The sequence below is a fragment of the Rhineura floridana genome, chromosome 2 (assembly GCF_030035675.1).
Source record: "Rhineura floridana isolate rRhiFlo1 chromosome 2, rRhiFlo1.hap2, whole genome shotgun sequence".
Classification (NCBI taxonomy): domain Eukaryota; kingdom Metazoa; phylum Chordata; class Lepidosauria; order Squamata; family Rhineuridae; genus Rhineura; species Rhineura floridana.
This window is the reverse complement of record NC_084481.1, coordinates 119,166,507-119,184,965: the sequence shown is the minus strand read 5'-3', so window position 1 is coordinate 119,184,965 and position 18,459 is coordinate 119,166,507. Positions and strand designations below refer to the sequence as shown.

Below are 18,459 nucleotides of genomic sequence, written 5' to 3'. Positions count from 1 at the left end.
AGAGGCTTTTGCTAAGGCTTTAAGACAGCTCCTACACCCACGTTTGCTCAGACATGACCATGGGAGCTGTCTTAAAGCCTTTTCCAAGTCTTCTTGCGCTTTCCTTTAAAGTCTCCAACTTGAAAGAGGCTTTTACAATCCTCCCCCCTTTCCCTTTAAATCCCAGTTCTTGGGGACTTAAAAATGAAGCATTAAAAATGACAGGTCATAATGGTGTCATATGATTGGTGTCATTCCTGCCCGCCTGTCAAATTTGGCCCACGAGGCAATTCCTGATAAGATCTGGCTTGTGGAACCAAAAGGGTTCCCTGCCCCTGCTATAGAAGATTCTCTTTTTGCTCCTCCATCTAAACCATTGCAGTCATACAGATGCATTCCCACAGGGATGGGAAATTCACCTTCGAGTCATTTGGTCTACAGCAGAAGAGACTGTTGTCATCCATTCACTGGAGTTTACTGTAATCTTCAAAGCTGTAGTGTTGTGTCCCAGGATAAGGGGGGTGCTTTAGAGGAGGGGGACACTGACTTGGAGGACTGGGGTGACAAGTTGAGGGAGGAGAGTGAACGCTCAACCTCTTGTGCCCCCCACGGACTCACAGCATGAGCTGTCAGAGACTGCTACCATGGACATTCCCCCTTCGCCCGCGTCAGAGGAGGCGCCTTGTCAGGTTGTGGATCCCCAGCCAAGGGCCCAGCGGTTTCCCATGCCTGAACAGCCCGCTAGCCCCCAGCCCCCTTCACCCCATTCTCGAAGGCTGCTGAGGCGCAAAGAGGAACCTTCGGGCTGAAGGAGGAGCCAGAGACTTTGCACGAAAGCCAAGCCCTCTTAAGGAGGCATGCGAAGGGGGGTTTCTTGCTGCGTCAACGTCTGTGGCTTGAATATGTGCTTAGTCAGAGTTAGGGAATTTAGTTCTTAGAAAGCATGGTTAGTTGAATGAGTCGAAAGGCTTTTGAAGGTCCTGTAACTTTAATAAAAAGGGAAAAACTCACAGAACCGAGTGCACCTGCATTGCTGGGCTTTGGGCGGGATATGTAGTTTCTTTGTTGTTCCTGCTCAGAACCAGGATCATATTGGCTAACAATGCAGCAATAAAATACTCCATGTATATAAGAAGGTATGTTGTTTAAAATTTGCACAGGCAAATGTTTTGAAGATGATTTTTATGGTCCCGTTGGATTTTATTGACTTGTTATAAACTGCTGCTACTTGTGAGATAAGCTTGAATTTTATTCTGTTGTTTGTCCTAAGAGTTTTATACATTTACTAAATAAACAAACATGCTTTCTCAGCATATTGAAATCCTGCAGATAGATGCTTATTGGATCCCTCCCCCTCTGACAAACCATTTCTAATATATACCTAGCTATAGGGACACCAATCCTGATTTGGGATTTCTCCTTGATCCTTACATAACTCGTGAGCAAGGCTGGTGTCCCCTGGACCTGGCAGGGCTGATAGGAAGTCATGGTGGTGTGGCCAATGAGGCCAGTTTTGGATTTTTCCCCATCCTCCCACCTTACAAAGATTCTGTGGGCACTTGAGCATTGCCGCTGCAGAAATACTTATCACCTAATTAAACTGAAAAGTGTCTTACTTTGGTTCAGAAGGGGTTCTTGCTGTCATGGTTGCTTCTCTGCTGGGAGAAAAGTTATATGGCCTCTTTCTGTTCTGATTCTCTCCTTATCCTCTTCCTTTGCAAAGAAACAATAGACACTTAAACGTTGCAGTTTTATTAATACTTAACATCTAATTAAGCATTATACTTTGGTACAGAATTGCTGTCATAATTTCTAGTTTTAAATAAATAAAATATCAAACTTTCTTGTTCCAGCAGGACTTCTAAGGTAATATTTGATTTTAGGATTATTTTATTTGTCTTTATTTTATGTAGCACTTATTTTTATGTACACTGCTTAGCAATGCAAAAGATTAAGTGTTGTATAAATGTTTTAAATAAATAAAAATAGTGTGGGCTCATGCTAAAGCAACATTACATTAGCCAGAAGTAAGTCCTATTGATTTCTGTGGGGATCACTCCCTGATAAGTGTATACACAATTGCAGTGTGAACAGGACTATTAACAAGATTCCCCATAAATTTCCAGAACTATGGGAAAAGGTTATCCCTTCCCTCAGGCTATTCACGTCTATATCTTCTTTTCTGAATGTGGAATAAGGTGGAGGGATATTAAATGCACTAGGATGTGGAAGAACAGGGCTAAAATCACCACTCAGCCATGAAGTTCACTATGTGACCTTGGGCCAGTCATTGACTCTTAGCCTAACCTATCTCACAGGCTTGTTATTAGGATAACATGGAGAAAGGAGACCGTGAATGGCACCTTGAGATCCTTGGAGGAAAAGTGGAATAAAAGTAACATTGATGAAGAATTATAGTAAGTCTTATCTCCAGCCAGCCTGCCCCTGATTTTGAATTGGAAGAGGGGTGTATGTGGCCAGGTTTGGAATCAAGAAAAAACCCAACCTAAAAATTAAAGAAGAAAAGAATCTGGAACACAACTGGGATATTCAGGCCTACAAACATTGGACTTTACATGTAGGTCTTCAGCAAAACCAGTGAGTGGCAGTCTACTGGGACAGTCTTGCTTTGGTGGGGTGTGCAGGCAGGGTGGAATCTATGATTCTTTACTACTTCTAGTTCTGCAGACTTACAGGTTCACATCTAAACCATCCCCTACTTTTTGTAATTGTTGTTGCTATGTGCCTTCACGTCGATTACAATTTATGGCAACCCTATGAATCAGTGACCTCCAAAGTATGCTTCTCTTAATGTATCCTAAAATAGCATTTGTCTTTTTTTGCAGCTACATCACACTGTTGGCTCATATTAAGCTTGTGATAAAAAAAAAATCCAAGATTTTTCTCTCATGTAGCATTGCTGAGCGAAGTATCCCCCATCTTATAACTGTGCATTTGTTTTTCCTAGGTATAGAATTTTGCACTTTTCCTTGTTAAATTTGAATCTGTCGTTTTCAGCCCAATGCTCCAGCCTATCAAGATCACTTTGAATTTTGTTTCTGTCCTCCAGCATATTAGCTGTCTCTGCCAATTTTGTATCATCTGCAAATTTGATAAGCATCCCCTGCGTCTCCTAATCCAAGTCCATAATAAAAATGTTGAAGAGCACTGGACCCAGCACCAAGCCCTGCAGCACACTGCTTGTGACCTCCCCCAGTTTGAGAAGGAACCATTGACAAGCACTCTTTGAATATGATTCTGTAGCCAGCTGTGGACCCACCTGTTAGTAGTTCCATCCAGCCCACATTTACCTAGCTTGCTAATCAGAATATCATGGGGTACTTTGTCAAAAAGTATTGCTGAAGTTGAGGTATATTATGTCCATAGCATTCCCACAGTCTACCAGGGAGGTTACCTGATCAAAAAATGAGATTAGTCTGGGAGGATTTGTTCTTGATAAATCCATGTTTGCTTCTTGTAATCACTGCATTGTTTTCAAGGTGCTTACAGATTGACTGCTTTATAATCTGCTCCAGAATTTTCCCAGTTATCAATGTCAGGCTGACTGGTCTGTAGTGTTGCCCTATATTCAAAAAGGGAGCCCTCCTCCAGTCATCTGGCACTTCACCCATCCTCCATGATTTCACAAAGATAATAGACAGTGGTTCTGAGAATTTTTCAGCTAGTTCATTCACCATCCACAATGCAGTTCATTGGGCCCTATGGATTTGAACTCGTTCAAAGTGATTAGGTATTCCTTGACCCTTTGTCTATCAATGTCAAGCTGCAGTCCCGCCCCTTCAACTTCACATTTGCCAGGAGGGACATAGACCCTTCTTTGGGGAGAAAACTGAGCCAAAATAGGAATTCAGCAATTCTGCCTCTTTGTCATCTGTTATTATTTTTGCACGTTCACTGAGTAGCTGTACCACCATTTTCTCTCTCTGTCTTTTACTATGGATGTACCTGAACAAAGCTTTTTTTGTTGCTTTGGCATCCCTCTGCTGCCCAACTGCTTTTGGCATCCCTCTGCTGCTTTAACTGCCAGTCTGGGCTCCTGCTGGGAGGAAGGGCAGAATATAAATTAAATAATAAATAAATAATAAATCGCTCACTAACCTCAGCTCATTCTCAGTTTTAGCTTTCCAGACACCATCCCTGCAATTCCATGATACCGGTCTGTACTCTTCCTTTGTGGCCTGTTTCCTTTCCACTTCCTATATGTGACCTTTTTTGTTTTCAGGTAATCTCTGAGCTTTTTTTGAAGCCACATTAGATTCTTCTGCTGTTTTCCACCTTTTTTCCTTGTAGAAATTGTTTGCAATTGTGCCTTTAGAATTTTGCTTTTTAGAAACTCCCACCCATTTTGGACTCCTTTTTTCATTAGGGTCACTTGCCATGGAATCTTACTTATCATTGTTCTGAGTTTATTCAGATTGGATTTCCTGAAGTCCAGGGTATGTGTATGGCTACTCTCCATTTTTGCTTCCTTTAAAATCAAGAACTCAAGTATAACATGGTCACTTTCCCTTAGAGTTCCTGTAACTTCCATTTCATCCAGTAAGTCATCTCTATTGGTTAGAATCAAGTCAAGGATAGCTGATCTTCTAATTCCTTCCTCCACATTCTGTAGAAGAAAGTTATCTACAACACAAGTTAGGATTTTCTTGGAGGAGCTGTGTTTGGCAGAATTCGTCTCCCAACAAATACCGAGATAATTGAGGTCCTCCATTACTACTACGTCATGCCTTCTCGAAATATTTGCAATTTTCCTTTCAGAAGTTTCATCCTTTTCCTCTCCTTGATTGGGTGGTTGGTAGTAGACTGAAATCACCATGCTCCTTTTATTCCTTGTCCCATTAATTTTAATCCAGATACTCTTGGTAGGGCTACTAAGCTCATCCACCTGCATTTCTGTGCAGGGATATGTATTTTTAACATAGTGCAACACCACCTCCCTTTCTATTCTTTCTGTTCTTTTTGAACAAGTTATATCCTTCAGTTGCTGTATTCCAATCATGGGAGTCATCCTACCAAGTTTCAGTTATACCTATCAAGTTATATATACCCTCCTGCATTAAGAGTTCAAGTTCATCCTGTTTGTTTCCCATACTTTGGGCATTATTTATTTTATTATTTATTTATTATTTAATTTATACCCTTCCTCCCAGCAGGAGCCTAGGGCAGCAAACAAAAACACTTTAAAACATCATAAAAACAGACTTTAAAATATATTAAACAAAACATCCTTAAAAACATTTTTAAAAGTTTCAAGACATCTTTTAAAAAGGTTAAAAACTTTTTTAAAAAAAGGTTTAAAAACATATTTAAAATATATTAAAAAGCAATTCCAACGCAGATGCAGACAGAGATAGGTCTCAACTTAAAAGGCTTGTTGAAAGAGGAAGGTCTTCAATAGGTGCCGAAAAGATAAGAGATGGCGCCTTTCTAATATTTAAGGGGAGAGAATTCCACAGGGTAGATGCTTATGTTTATTTTAGTGTACAGTAGGGCCCCACTCATTCGGCAGGTTACATTCCAGCCCCCGCTGAAAAGCGAAAACTGCCAGAAAGTGGGGCCCTACTGTATTCCAGCTGCTGCGCTCCAGCTGATTGCGTGCCCCAGCTGATCAGCTGTAGTGCGGGGAGCTCCAGCTGCCGCACTCCAGCTGACAGCAATCAGCCGTAGCGCAGCGGCTGGAGCACTTTGCGCTACAGCTGATCACCCTGCTGGTGCCACCGTATTAGCAGAATGCCAAAAAGCAGGGCCCTACTGTATTATAATTCACATTCCATAGAATTTAAATTTTAATACAGTAAAATACAATATAAGAAATAAAAGATGCAATAAAAATACAATTAAAATCAATATGAATATTTAATGCGGACATGCCACAGACCACCTGAATGAAGCTCGTGGACCGTGGACCACAGTTTGGGAACCCCTGCTTTATGAGAAATGTCTGTTTCTGGTAATTAAAGTCAGATCTCTTCTTTTCCTTCCCACTGTAATGGTTCATGCTGATGTTTAACTGTAGAACTACTTTCACATTGGAACTTAACTCCTTTACAGACCTGTCTTATTTCTGTTTTCAGGCACTCTGAAAGTCTCCAGTATTCTACATGTTATGAATACCATAAAAAACAATAGAAGACTTTTATATAGTGGAGCCAAACTGGTTTGTGTTAACGTTCAGAGGCATCTGAATAAAGTAATTATTTTCCTTTATCTCCTAGTAAAGATTTCTCTTTTGCATACTCTCACATTTGTTCTTGTGGCTAGACATGTCTTCATATGCATGCAGAGGTTTTTATAAAAGTGACATAATGATAAATTAAATAGGAATATCAAAATACTGGTATGAAAAAATCTTTTAAGAACTTTTAAAATGGTAGTCAGGGGTTAAATTTGCATTTCAATGTCTTGACTAAAACAGGATGTAGTGACTATACTGTCAGACTGCTGGTGTGAGTGCAAACAGATGAGGAAATGCTAGGGCTGGCACTCCAATATTCGGGCTGTTGCCTTGGAAACTGTTTGCGTCATTCTACTCAGCAATTAGCTTACAGTGCTCTTATTTTTGATAGTTTAGTAAGCTGAACATGACTGTAACAAAGAAAAGGCTAATGCTACTGTTACAATCTTATTTTGAAGACAAGGCTTATGTGGGAAATATTAATGCAATAAACAATAAAGGGATAGTGCCATTTTACATCCATTAAGTATGAAATCCATGATTCTGAGAAGTTATTAATTCATTATCTAAATGGTTTAAGTTTGATCAATTTTTAGATCAATTATTGAAACGATTCCTTTTGTTAAAACCATAAAAATGAAAAAAAAAAGCTGTTTAAAGTACTATATTAAGAAATAAATGTTGTGACTGGTATAATTTATAATCTGTTGAGAAGAATTATAAATTGCTGTAGGCAAATGAAAATGGGAAAGTCTGTATTTGCTGTTTTAAAATACAAATTCATGGTCTGACCACACAGTCCTATATATCTTTATATAGAAGTACGGTACCACTGTGTACCGTGGGGCTTACTCCCTAGTAGTAAATATATATGGGATGCAATTTTAACATAAGTATCTTTTTATATGAACTGACAGGGTTGTATGTAGCATAATTTTGAATCTCTGTTAACTTTACAACTGAAAATCTTATAACACTCTTTTTGTAGGTACAGAAGTATTAAGTATCAAAAAATATCCAGTGGTTGAATCTCAAAGTGGGATAATTAATAAATCAAAACATTTTTATCCTACCTTTCAATTCCACAATTGAGCTGCGAGGCAGCTAATTTTTAATAAAATATTAAAATGAAGTGACAAAAACAAAAAGATATAAATTGCAGCTTTCATCATTGGATGTAATAAATAAAAGTTCATTGACATCTGGAGACCTATAGGGCCAGTTCAGAAAGTTTTGTGTTACACCAATGAGCCTTGGGCTTGCACCCTCCTCTCTCTTCTTCTGGCGTGAGTACAAAGAGGAGATAAGCATCTGCTTCTCATTTTAAACTAACCACAGATCCCATTATGGCAAAAATCGGGTAACTGTTGTAAGAGGCGGTGATCGGACTGCTCCTGAAAAAGCCCACCCTGGACCCATTGGTCTGCAACAATTACTGACCTGTCACAAATACCCCCTTCTTAGGGAAGGTGATTGAGAGAGTTGTAGCTCAGCAACTGCAAGTACTCTTGGATGAAACATTATCTTGACCCATTCCAGTCTGGGTTCAGGCCTGTTATGGGATTGAATTGTTATGAAAATTTGTACAGATATTAGCAGAGATTGTCAACGGTCTGAGATGTGTGCGCGCCAGTGTGTGCGTTTACTTAAGTGGCAGGTTTTTACCCTGCATTTAGATCACTGAGACTTAAGACTTAATAAAATAAGAAAAGCTACAACATACCTAGTTCTAACTAAGTTGGAGGCGCAACACCCAGATTTGGGAGTTGCCCTCATGCTCAGGAGGGGGAGAGCAGAGACAAGGGTGTCTCTCTTGGACAGTCGAAGAAGAGAAGAAGGAAAGGGCGAAAGGAGAAGGGGCAGATAAGCTTCCGTAAGCATATCAGTCTAATGACAGAAGGAAGTCAGTCAGAGCATCACAGGTAAAGGTAATCAAGCCTAGCCATCTGGAGAACCCTAACTCTTATCTCCCTTCTGGAATATAAACAAAAGAACAAAACAGGAGTTGCTCTTGCTCCACTTCCAACATGAATTGGCCTTGGTTGCCCTGATGGATAACCTTTATCGGGAGAAGGACAGGGAGAGTGCGACCTCTTACTCTTACTTGATCTCTCAGTGGTTTTTGATACCATTGACCATGGTATTCTTCTGGGCCAACTTGGTGAGATGGGTATTGGAGGCACTATTTTACAGAGGTTTCAATCCTATCTCCAAGCTTGTTTTCAGAGAATCGCATTGGGTGATTGTCTTTTGGCCTGCTGGAAGTTGCGCTGTAGGGTTCCACAGGGAACCATCTTGTTCCCCATGCTGTTTAACATCTATATGAAGCCCTTGGGAGTGGTCATCAGGAGATTTGGGGCAAAGTGTCAGCAGTAAGCTGATGATACCCAGCTCTATTTTTCTGTAACATCTGAATTGGGAGAGGCCATGCAAGCCCTGGACTGCTGCCTGGACTCGATGGTGGCCTGGATGAGGGCCAATAAACTGAGTGTGAATCCTAGCAAGATGGAGGCACTGTGGGTTGGTGGTTCCCGAGTTCAGATAATTGGTCAGATGCCTGCTTTGGATGGGGCTGTACTCCCTCTGAAAGAGCAGGTCCGTAGTCTGGGGGTGCTCCTGGATACATCTTTGTCACTAGAGGTGCAAGTGACCTCAGTGGCTAGGAGTGCCTTTTACCGGCTTTGGCTGCTAAGACGGCTGTGGCTGTTTCTGGACTGGGACAGCTTGACCGCTGTTGTCCACACACTGGTAACCTCTAGGCTCGATTACTGTAATGCGCTCTATGTTGGGCTGCCCTTGAGGTTAGTCCGGAAGCTGCAGCTGGTGCAAAATGCAGCGGCGAGACTACTCACTGGGGCAGGATATTGCCAACATGTCACCCCGCTGCTGAAGGAATTGCACTGGCTGCCCATTTGCTACCGGGCCAAGTTCAAGGTTTTCGTTTTGGTGTACAAAGCCCTATGCAGCTTGGGACCAGAATACCTGAAAGACCATCTTTTCCCTTATATACCCAGTCGATCACTGCACTCTGCAGGTGAGGGCCTCCTTCAGATACCATCTTATCAGGAGTTCCGTTCTGCACAACATAGGAAACGGACCTTCGGTGATGTGGCACCTACCCTGTAGAATTCCCTCCCCTTAAATATTAGACAGGCACTATTTCTGTTACCTTTTCGGCACCTATTGAAGATCTTCCTCTTTCAACAAGCCTTTTAAGTAGCGACCTTATCCCAGTCTGCGTCTGTGTTGGAATTGTTTTTTAATGTTTTTTAAACCTGTTTTTTTTAAAAAATATATGTTTTCAACCTTTTTTTAAAATATGTCTTGAAAGCTTCTTAAAAATGTTTTGTTTTAATGTATTTTAAAGTCTGTTTTAATGATGTTTTGAAGTGTTTTTGGTGCTTTGCCTCCCTGGGCTCCTGCTGGGAGGAAGGGCAGGATATCAGTCAGTCAGTCAATCAATCAAACAAACAAACAAATAGTTTAAGTTTTGGTTAGTGAAGAAGACAGGATCATAAACCGTGGTTTGATTCTGGCTTATTTAAACTATCCAGTATTAGTATTATATCTAGGAAGAAACCCAAAATGTCAAACAAGATGGGGTAAAACTAAACTAACACATGTGTTGTGCCTGGAACTTAGATCTTAACACAGGATGGAATGGAATATTTAGTGCCAGACAGTGGACTGTTTTTTATTGTTTGATGTATTCTGACTTCGGAGGTTTCTTTACTTTTTAAAAAATCTTTCTGTTCAGACTGTGAGCCACCTTGAGTATGGTTTAGTATACCTCCACTGTTGGAGAAAGTATGCCTTTGAAAATTGCAGGTGAGGAAAGATGCCTTTGAAACTGGGAATTGGAGGTGGAGAGAGTGCTGTTGTGCACAGGTTCTTCTTGTGGGCTTCCGATGGGCATCTAGCTGGCCACTAGTGAGAACAGAGTGGGGGACTAGATTATTTATTTATATTTATTTTTTGCTTACTACAAAAGTGCTTGTCCCAAAGCGACTTATTAACTAAAAGTGCTTATCCAACAATGACACAAAAAGGGCACATCCTACCCCATCTGACTAAAAGATGAACACCAATTGCCTGGGTAAATAAAAATGTCTTCACCTGGTGCCTAAAGATTGATAGCAATGTCACCAGGCGGATCTCTCTGGGAAGATCATTCTACAGTCGGGGAGCCACTACTGAAAAGGCCTGATCTCATGTTGCCATCCTCTGTACTGTACTCACATGGGGTGCACAAAGAAGGGCCTCAGATGATTGCTATAGGGCGGTCTAAAAATGTAATAAAATAAATAAATAAATAATAAATGATGAATACAGGGTCTGGGTTGGTTCAAATGGGGAGAGGTGGTTCCTAAGGTATTGGGGTCTTGAGCTGCATAAAGCTTTATAGGTCAAAAATAGCACTTTGAATTGAGCTTGAAAACTAATAAGCAGCCAGTGCAGTTGGGCCATGATCGGTGTTATATGATCAGACCTCCTACTCCAGTCAACAATCTGACCACTGTAAAGTGGAACCACCCACGCCCAACTTGGACAGCTGCTCCACAAGAATACTGTGGTCAATGGTATCGAAAGCCGTCAAAAGATCAAGGTGAATCAACAGGGTCGTACTCCCCTTGTTTCTCTCCCAACAAAGGCCTCATGCAAATTGAGCAAGGCAGTTTCTGTGCCAAAATGGAAATGGACTGCCTTCAAGTCAATTCCGACTTATGGTGACCCTGTGAATAGGGTTTTCATGGTAAGAGGTATTCAAAGGTGGTTTACCATTACCGTTCTCTGAGGCTGAGAGGCAGTGACTGGCCCAAGGTCACCCAGTGAGATTCATGGCTATGTAGTGATTCAAACCCTGATCTCCCAGGTCATAGTCCAACACTCTAACCATTATGCCACACTGTGCCAAAACCGGGCTTAAATCCCTATTGAAATGGATCTAGAAAATCAGTCTCATCTAAGAGAGCCTGGATCAGGTTAGCAACGGTCCTTTGGCCTGATGCAGTGGGATTCTTCTCATGTTCTTATGAAAGGCAGCATTCAAATAAACAGTGATGATGATGAAGACACAGAATCGGACTGTGAAAGGGGATCAACTGCACTTTTTACTTTGAAACTTTATACCTGATCTGCCAGTATATTACTACTTGCCCAATATCAGACTAGATTTTTGTAAAATAGCTAGTGCGGGGGAGGGATCTATATTCATAAGAGCTGATCTGAGTAGGGGCAACCTTTTCCATGAGCAGATCCAATGTTCAGAATGATGAAAGAAACTAAAGGTCCCAATCTAGAAAGCAGTCTAGTTGTGTGAATATTAGGAACTGATGAATCCAGGTTCAAGATCTCTCCTATAAAGAGAACTTTGCCATGAGTGATTTTCTTTTCCTTGACTGTAGTGCTTTTGTGTTCATTTGATGTATGTTACCCAAACTACTAAGGTTCCTTATGCTGAAGGGTCATTCCAGTAGATTTCACCAGATTTAAATATAAGGGTATTTGGTGTAAAGCAGTTAATAACTATATAAAAATGATGTCCAGACTATGGTGAATAAAATCTTTTTGGGTTGAAGTTGATATCATTTATAGAAGCAGAGAAATTAAAGATAATGTAAACACTTGCAGCACCAGTTTTTAGTTGACCCTCCCCCCTTTCTGACCTTCCTGTAAATGAGGGGTGCCAACCACCCCCTGGTGAAAGTATCTGGGCTAACCCTGAAACAATACTGGGATCAGACAACAGCTGTTTCTCTGATAGGTTGGACTGAGGCTGACTTTCCTAATTGCTCCTGAGCTGCTGTAGCATTAAGTCTAGATGGCCTGTCGTTGGAGGAAGTGTGTGTATGCGTTGGAGTTCTCCAGGCTTAGCACAGCAACAGTTATTGCTGGGTGTTTATTAAAAGGTGATAAGGAACTAAAAGAACATTTCGAGAATGTCTTTGTGCTTTTTAAAAAATAACTTAGAAAATGAAAACCCCGTTCTTCTGTATTATTAATATTAGAAAATGAGTTGTGGAATTTTTAATATCATTAACTACTTAGGAAAGGGTTTTTAAAGTATGTTTGTTTTTGTATTTTTTCATCAAATTATAATCAAGCCTGACTCTTCTTTCATTTGTACAAATAGATTTTGCCCAATCACTTTTGCACTGAATGTTTCTAAGAAACTACTGGTGTCTGTTGGAGATGTACCAGAAACTTGTGTGATGATCCATGGAGGCTGACTAGATCTGTTCCTTGAGTGAGCATACATGCAAATTGCCAAGCTTAGTGGTGACACTTTTTATTTTGCTTTTTGGGAATAACATTCAAGTAAAATATTAATTTAGTAACAAGAGTACCTTTTTCATTGCTATGTTTATACAGGATGTTAACTTAGAAGGATAGTAAATTAACATAGGAAACAACTCATGCAGACGTCTGTCAGTTAGAAGTGTTGGAAGACAAATGTTTTATTTTTAGACAATTGAGAGTGTGGAGGTTTGTGATATATGGGATTTTTGCAAATGCTATTTGTATCTAAAATCGTATCAAGTGAATAATGTTAAACTAAAAGGCACTGTAGTACCTTAAATGAAATTGATTTTTCAAAACAAACGTTTTGCTAATTTGGTCAATTTATTTAAATTAAACTTTATTAAATCCCAAGAACATACAGTAATCACACTAAGTAAAACACACACATTATGAAAAACCTATAATACACATATATTAATATTTTACCCCATGGAAAAGCTTTGTATTCATCAACAATCTCAACAAGTCAAGTCAAGTACTGTATACAGAATCAGTCTAGGCTCAAAACTCGTTGAGATTGCACTGCACCTTGAGCCCTGCTCTCGAGTGAGTGTTTTGGTAAAAGGTTTTATCCTTCTTGGACTGAGACCCTATGCCTGAGCTCACTCCCTGGAGCATGACAAAGACCTTGGCAAACAGATGTGACTTGACTTGTTGGCAAAAAGCACAGAAAGATGAAGTCAAAAGCACCTCAGAAGGAAAGGCATTCCACAACCTGTGGTCACCACACGGTGGTGCTGCTGTTTTGTGATGATTAAAATCACAAAATGTATGATATAATACTATAAAGCAAGGATGGAGAACCCTTGCCCTCCAGATGTTAGGGAGGTACAGCTCCCATAATTCCTGACCATTGGCCATGCTTGCTGAAGCTGATGGGAGTGGTAGCTCAGAAAAGTTTATTTATTTATTTAAAATATTTCTATCCCACCCCAATAGGGCACTCAGGGCGGCTACAATAAAATCACACACATATAATAAAATATACAATAAAACATTAAAAATTACAGTAAATTAAAATGTATAAAATACTATTAAAATACATAAAATGCATTATGCACATACATACATAAAATGCATTATGCATACACATACAAACATAAAACATGTGTATATGTGTATACACATATAAGAAGGTGAGAATAAAAGAACTTAAAAGATAAAAATAAAAGATAAAAAACTTAAAACAGTGTCAGGCTGACCCGTCAGTCCCAACCAAAGGCTCTCCAGAACAAAATAGTTTTTACAGGTTTCCGGAAGACCATCAGGGAGGGAGCAAAGCGGGCTTCTTGGGGCAGGGAATTCCAAAGTCTGGGAGCCACAATTGAAAAGACTCTCTCCCACGTGCCTGACAATCTAACTTCTTTCATTCCAGGCACGCAGAGGAGACAAGAAGTAGATGTTCTTAAATTCAGGCTAGGAACATATGGGTGTAAGCGGTCCCTTAAGTACACTGGTCCAAGGCCATTTAGGGCTTTAAAGGTCAAAACCAGCACTTTGAATTGGGCTCGGAAACAAATTGGGAGCCAGTGGAATTGATAAAGCACAGGGGTGATATGGTCCCTGCGCCGTGCTCCAGTTAACGTTCTGGCTGCTGCATTTTGGACCAACTGTAGTTTCCAAATTGTTTTCAAAGGCAGCCCCATGTAGAGTGCGTTACAATAATCAAGCCTTGATGTCACCAATGCATGTGTCACCATGGCAAAGTCAGCTGCTTCCAGGAAAGGACGCAGCTGGTAGACCATTTTGAGATGGCCAAAAGTACCCCTGGCTACCGCAGCCACCTGATATTCCAGCAGCAGGGCAGGATCCAGAAGAACTCCCAGACTGTGGACCTGCTCTTTCAAGGGGAGTGCAACCCCATCCAGAACAGGTTGCAACCCTATCCCTGGGGCAGTTTTTCCCTTGGCCAGCAACACTTCTGTCTTGTCTAGATTAAGTTTCAGTTTGTTTGCCTGCATCCAGCCCTTCACAGCCTCCAGGCACCGGTTTAGGATGAGCAGTCCCACCTTGCCATCAGATGGAAGGGAGAGATAGAGTTGAGTGTCATCAGCATATTGATGTCATTGCACTCCAAATCTCCGGATGACTTCTCCCAGTGGTTTCATATAAATGTTAAACAGCAAAGGCTCCCCACCCCTGGTGTAAGGCTTTATAATGATATAATATTGAATAGCCTTTAGCTATAGAGCTACTCCCACAATTGTATAAAATTTTAAATCACTTTTGTTACATTCACATTTCACACTTAAAAAAAAATCTTTGGTGTACACCTAAAAATGTAATGCGTGAAGAGGCCTAGAACTTCTTCAAGAAAAACCAGGAAAGTAGTATAGTACATTATAATGTAACTTCTGAAAAAGTTTGCCATCTTTCCAAATGCAGCATTCCCTTGCTTTAAGTAGCATTTTCTATAGGCTTAGTGAGCTCTTTTTTTAAAAAAAAAAATAGTTGCTGATTCCAACACTTTCTAATCTTTATGAAGCCAAATCATTCAGCAAATGGCTAGGTAACACAGATCTGGTTTTTATTCACCACTTGTTCCAGACACCTTTTGATACTTTAAACTTTATTCTGCAAATAGTCTTGTCAATTAACTATTTATTTATTTATTTATTATTTATTAATTAAATTTTTATACCGCCCGACTAGCAATAGCTCTCTGGGCAGTGTACAACAGGAAATACAAAATACATCTCATAAAAAGTGCATAATAAATATTACAAAAACGTATAAAGTGCAAAAAATCAGATTACATAATATTTTAAAATTGAAATTAAAACGCCATAGAAAAGAGGCAGGTCTTAAGCTGGCACCGAAAAGACAGCAGCGTCGGCGCCGTACGCACCTCAATGGGGAGACTATTCCAGAGTTCGGGGGCCACCACTGAGAAGGCCCTAGTTCTCGTCACCACCCTCCGAGCCTCTCTATGAGTCGGGACTCGGAGGAGGGCCTTCGATGCAGAGCGCAGTGTCCGGGCAGGATCATATCGGGAGAGGCGTTCCGACAGGTATTGTGGTCCCGCGCCGTATAGGGCTTTATAGGTTAAAACCAACACTTTGAATCTGGCCCGGAAGCATATTGGCAGCCAATGTAAGCGAGCCAGAACAGGTGTTATGTGTTCAGACCGCTTGGTCCTCGTTATTACTCTGGCCGCCGCATTTTGGACAAACTGTAGCTTCCGAACTGTCTTCAAAGGCAGCCCAACATAGAGCGCATTGCAGTAGTCTAATCGCGAGGTTACCAGAGCATGTACAACTGATGTAAGGTCCTCTCTGCTCAGGTAGGGACGTAGCTGGGCTACCAACCGAAGTTGGTAGAACGCGTTCCGAGCCACCGAGGCCACTTGAGCCTCAAGTGACAGGGAAGGATCTAAAAAAACTCCCAGACTGCGAACCCGCTCCTTTAGGGGGAGTGTAACCCCATCCAGGACAGGGTAGGTATCCACCACCTGGTCAGAGAAACCATCCACAAGCAGCATCTCAGTCTTGTCTGGATTGAGCCTCAGTTTGTTAGCTCCCATCCAGTCCATTATCGTGGCCAGGCAACGGTTCAGCACATTGACAGCCTCACCTGAAGAGGATGAAAAGGAGAAGTAGAGCTGCGTGTCATCAGCGTACTGATGGCAACGCACTCCAAAACTCCTGATGACGGCACCCAACGGCTTCATGTAGATGTTAAAAAGCATGGGAGACAGAACCGACCCCTGCGGGACTCCACATTGGAGATCCCACGGTGTCGAGCAATGTTCCCCAAGCACTACCTTCTGGAGACGACCCGCCAAGTAGGAGCGGAACCTCTGCCAAGCAGTGCCTCCAATTCCCAACTCCGCGAGCCTCTCCAGAAGGATACCATGGTCGATGGTATCAAAAGCCGCTGAGAGATCAAGGAGAATCAGCAGAGTTACACTCCCTCTGTCCCTCTCCCGACATAGGTCATCATACAGGGCGACCAAGGCTGTCTCAGTGCCGAAACCGGGCCTGAAACCCGATTGAAATGGATCCAGATAATCAGTTTCATCCAATAGCGCCTGGAGTTGGCTAGCAACCACTCGTTCCAAGATCTTGCCCAGGAATGGAACATTCGCTACTGGTCTGTAGCTGTTGAAATTTTCTGGGTCCAAGGAAGGTTTTTTCAGGAGTGGTCTTACTGCCGCCTCCTTCAGACAACCAGGGACCACTCCCTCTCGTAAAGAGGCATTTATCACTTCCCTGGCCCAGCCAACTGTTCCATCCCTGCTAGCTTTTATAAGCCAAGAGGGGCAAGGATCTAGTACCGAAGTGGTTGCACATACCTGTCCAAGTACCTTGTCCACGTCCTCGAGCTGAACCAACTGAAACTCATCCAATAAAACATGACAAGACTGCGCTCTGGACGCCTCAATAGGATCAACTGCTATAAACTGGGAGTCTAAGTCCCAGCGGATGCGTAGGATCTTATTCTGGAAGTGTCCAGCAAACTCATTACAGCGGGCTACCGATGACTCTACCATGTCCTGAGAGCCGGAATGAAGTAGCCCTCGGACAACTCTAAAAAGCTCCGCTGGGCGGGAAAGAGATGACTTGATGGTGGCAGCAAAGTATTGTTTTTTCGCCACCCTCACCGCTTCTAGGTACAGCTTAGTAGAAGCACTTACCAGCGCATAATTGCATCCATCGGGAGTTCGCCTCCACTTCCGCTCAAGCCGTCTCCTATTTTGTTTCATCGCTCTCAGCTCCGGGGTGTACCACGGAGCTGCATGAGCTCTACACAGGAGAGGGCGCGCAGGAGCAATCGTGTCAACAGCCCGAGTCATCTCCGCATTCCACAGTTTGACCAGGGCTTCGATAGGAGCGCCAGTCTTCTCAGCTGGAAAATCCCCAGAGCCCTCTGAAAACCATCAGGATTCATTAGTCTCCGGGGGCGGACCAATTTAATAGGTCCCCCACCCTTGCAGAGGGGAAAGGCCGCTGTAAGTCTAAACTTCAGCAAGCGGTGATCTGTCCATGACAAAGAGAGAGATGTAAAACTCCTTACATCCAGATCACCATCTCCATGTCCAGTCGCAAAAATAATATCTAGAGTATGCCCCGACACATGCGTTGGACCACTAACATATTGGGACAGCCCCATAGTTGTCATGGAGGCCATGAAGTCCTGAGCCGCCCCGGATAAAGTAGCCTCGGCGTGAATGTTAACATCCCCCAGTACCAATAATCTGGGGGACCTCAGCAGCACCTCCGAGACCACCTCCGTCAGCTCAGTTAGGGAAGCCGTTGGGCAGCAAGGTGGGCAGTACACCAACAAGATTCCCAGTCTGTCCCTCTGACCCAGCACAAGGTGCAAACACTCCAGACCAGTAACTACATGGACATGGTGCTTGATGAGTGAGATGGAACTCTTATAGACCACGGCGACCCCACCTCCCCGATCCTCGGATCTACCATGATGCTGAACCAAGTACCCAGGTGGGCAAAGCTGAGAAAGACTGACTCCTCCCTGCTCACCCACCCAGGTCTCGGTTATACATGCCAGATCGGCTGCCTCATCCACAATCAAGTCATGGACGAGGGAGGTTTTGTTATGTACCGATCTGGCATTTAAAAGCAGCAACTGGAGATCCGAGAGTTGGCTGAGAGGACAACCAACAACCCTGTGGGTGTGAGAAAGACCGGAACAAGGCACAGCCACTACATGTCTGGGCCGCGTTCCCCTTACCTGGCACGTCCTACGCACGGCGCCATACCTCCCTCTGCCCATCATTACACTAATTGGGGCCCCCTCAAGTCCCCCTGATTGGTGAAAGAGCCTCTTTCCTAGGAACATAATAAAACTATACAGACACACACACACACTCACATCAAAAACACTTACATATATACATCCACATCCTTTCGAAACCAAACATACCAGCACACTCCCACACACTATGCCAACAAATAGGAGCACCGGAGCAACTCTCTGCCTAGCAAAACCTCATCGTCAGATGATATTAAGATGGT

At 42.3% G+C, this 18,459-nt stretch overlaps 1 protein-coding gene across 5 annotated transcripts in view; it reads left to right on the top strand.

The window, feature by feature from the left end:
- PDE3B (phosphodiesterase 3B) overlaps positions 1–18,459 on the top strand; it is a 134,043-nt gene that overhangs the window by 16,460 nt on the left and 99,124 nt on the right. The window contains exons 1-2 of one of the 5 annotated variants that reach the window (XM_061610305.1): positions 2,369–2,396; positions 6,075–6,190. The exons of the other annotated variants lie outside the window; for them this stretch is intronic. Coding sequence (XP_061466289.1) covers positions 2,384–2,396; positions 6,075–6,190 — 129 coding nt within the window. The 5' untranslated portion in view covers positions 2,369–2,383. Of the gene's footprint in view, positions 1–2,368; positions 2,397–6,074; positions 6,191–18,459 lie in introns of those variants that run through there. 5 annotated transcript variants of the gene reach the window in all.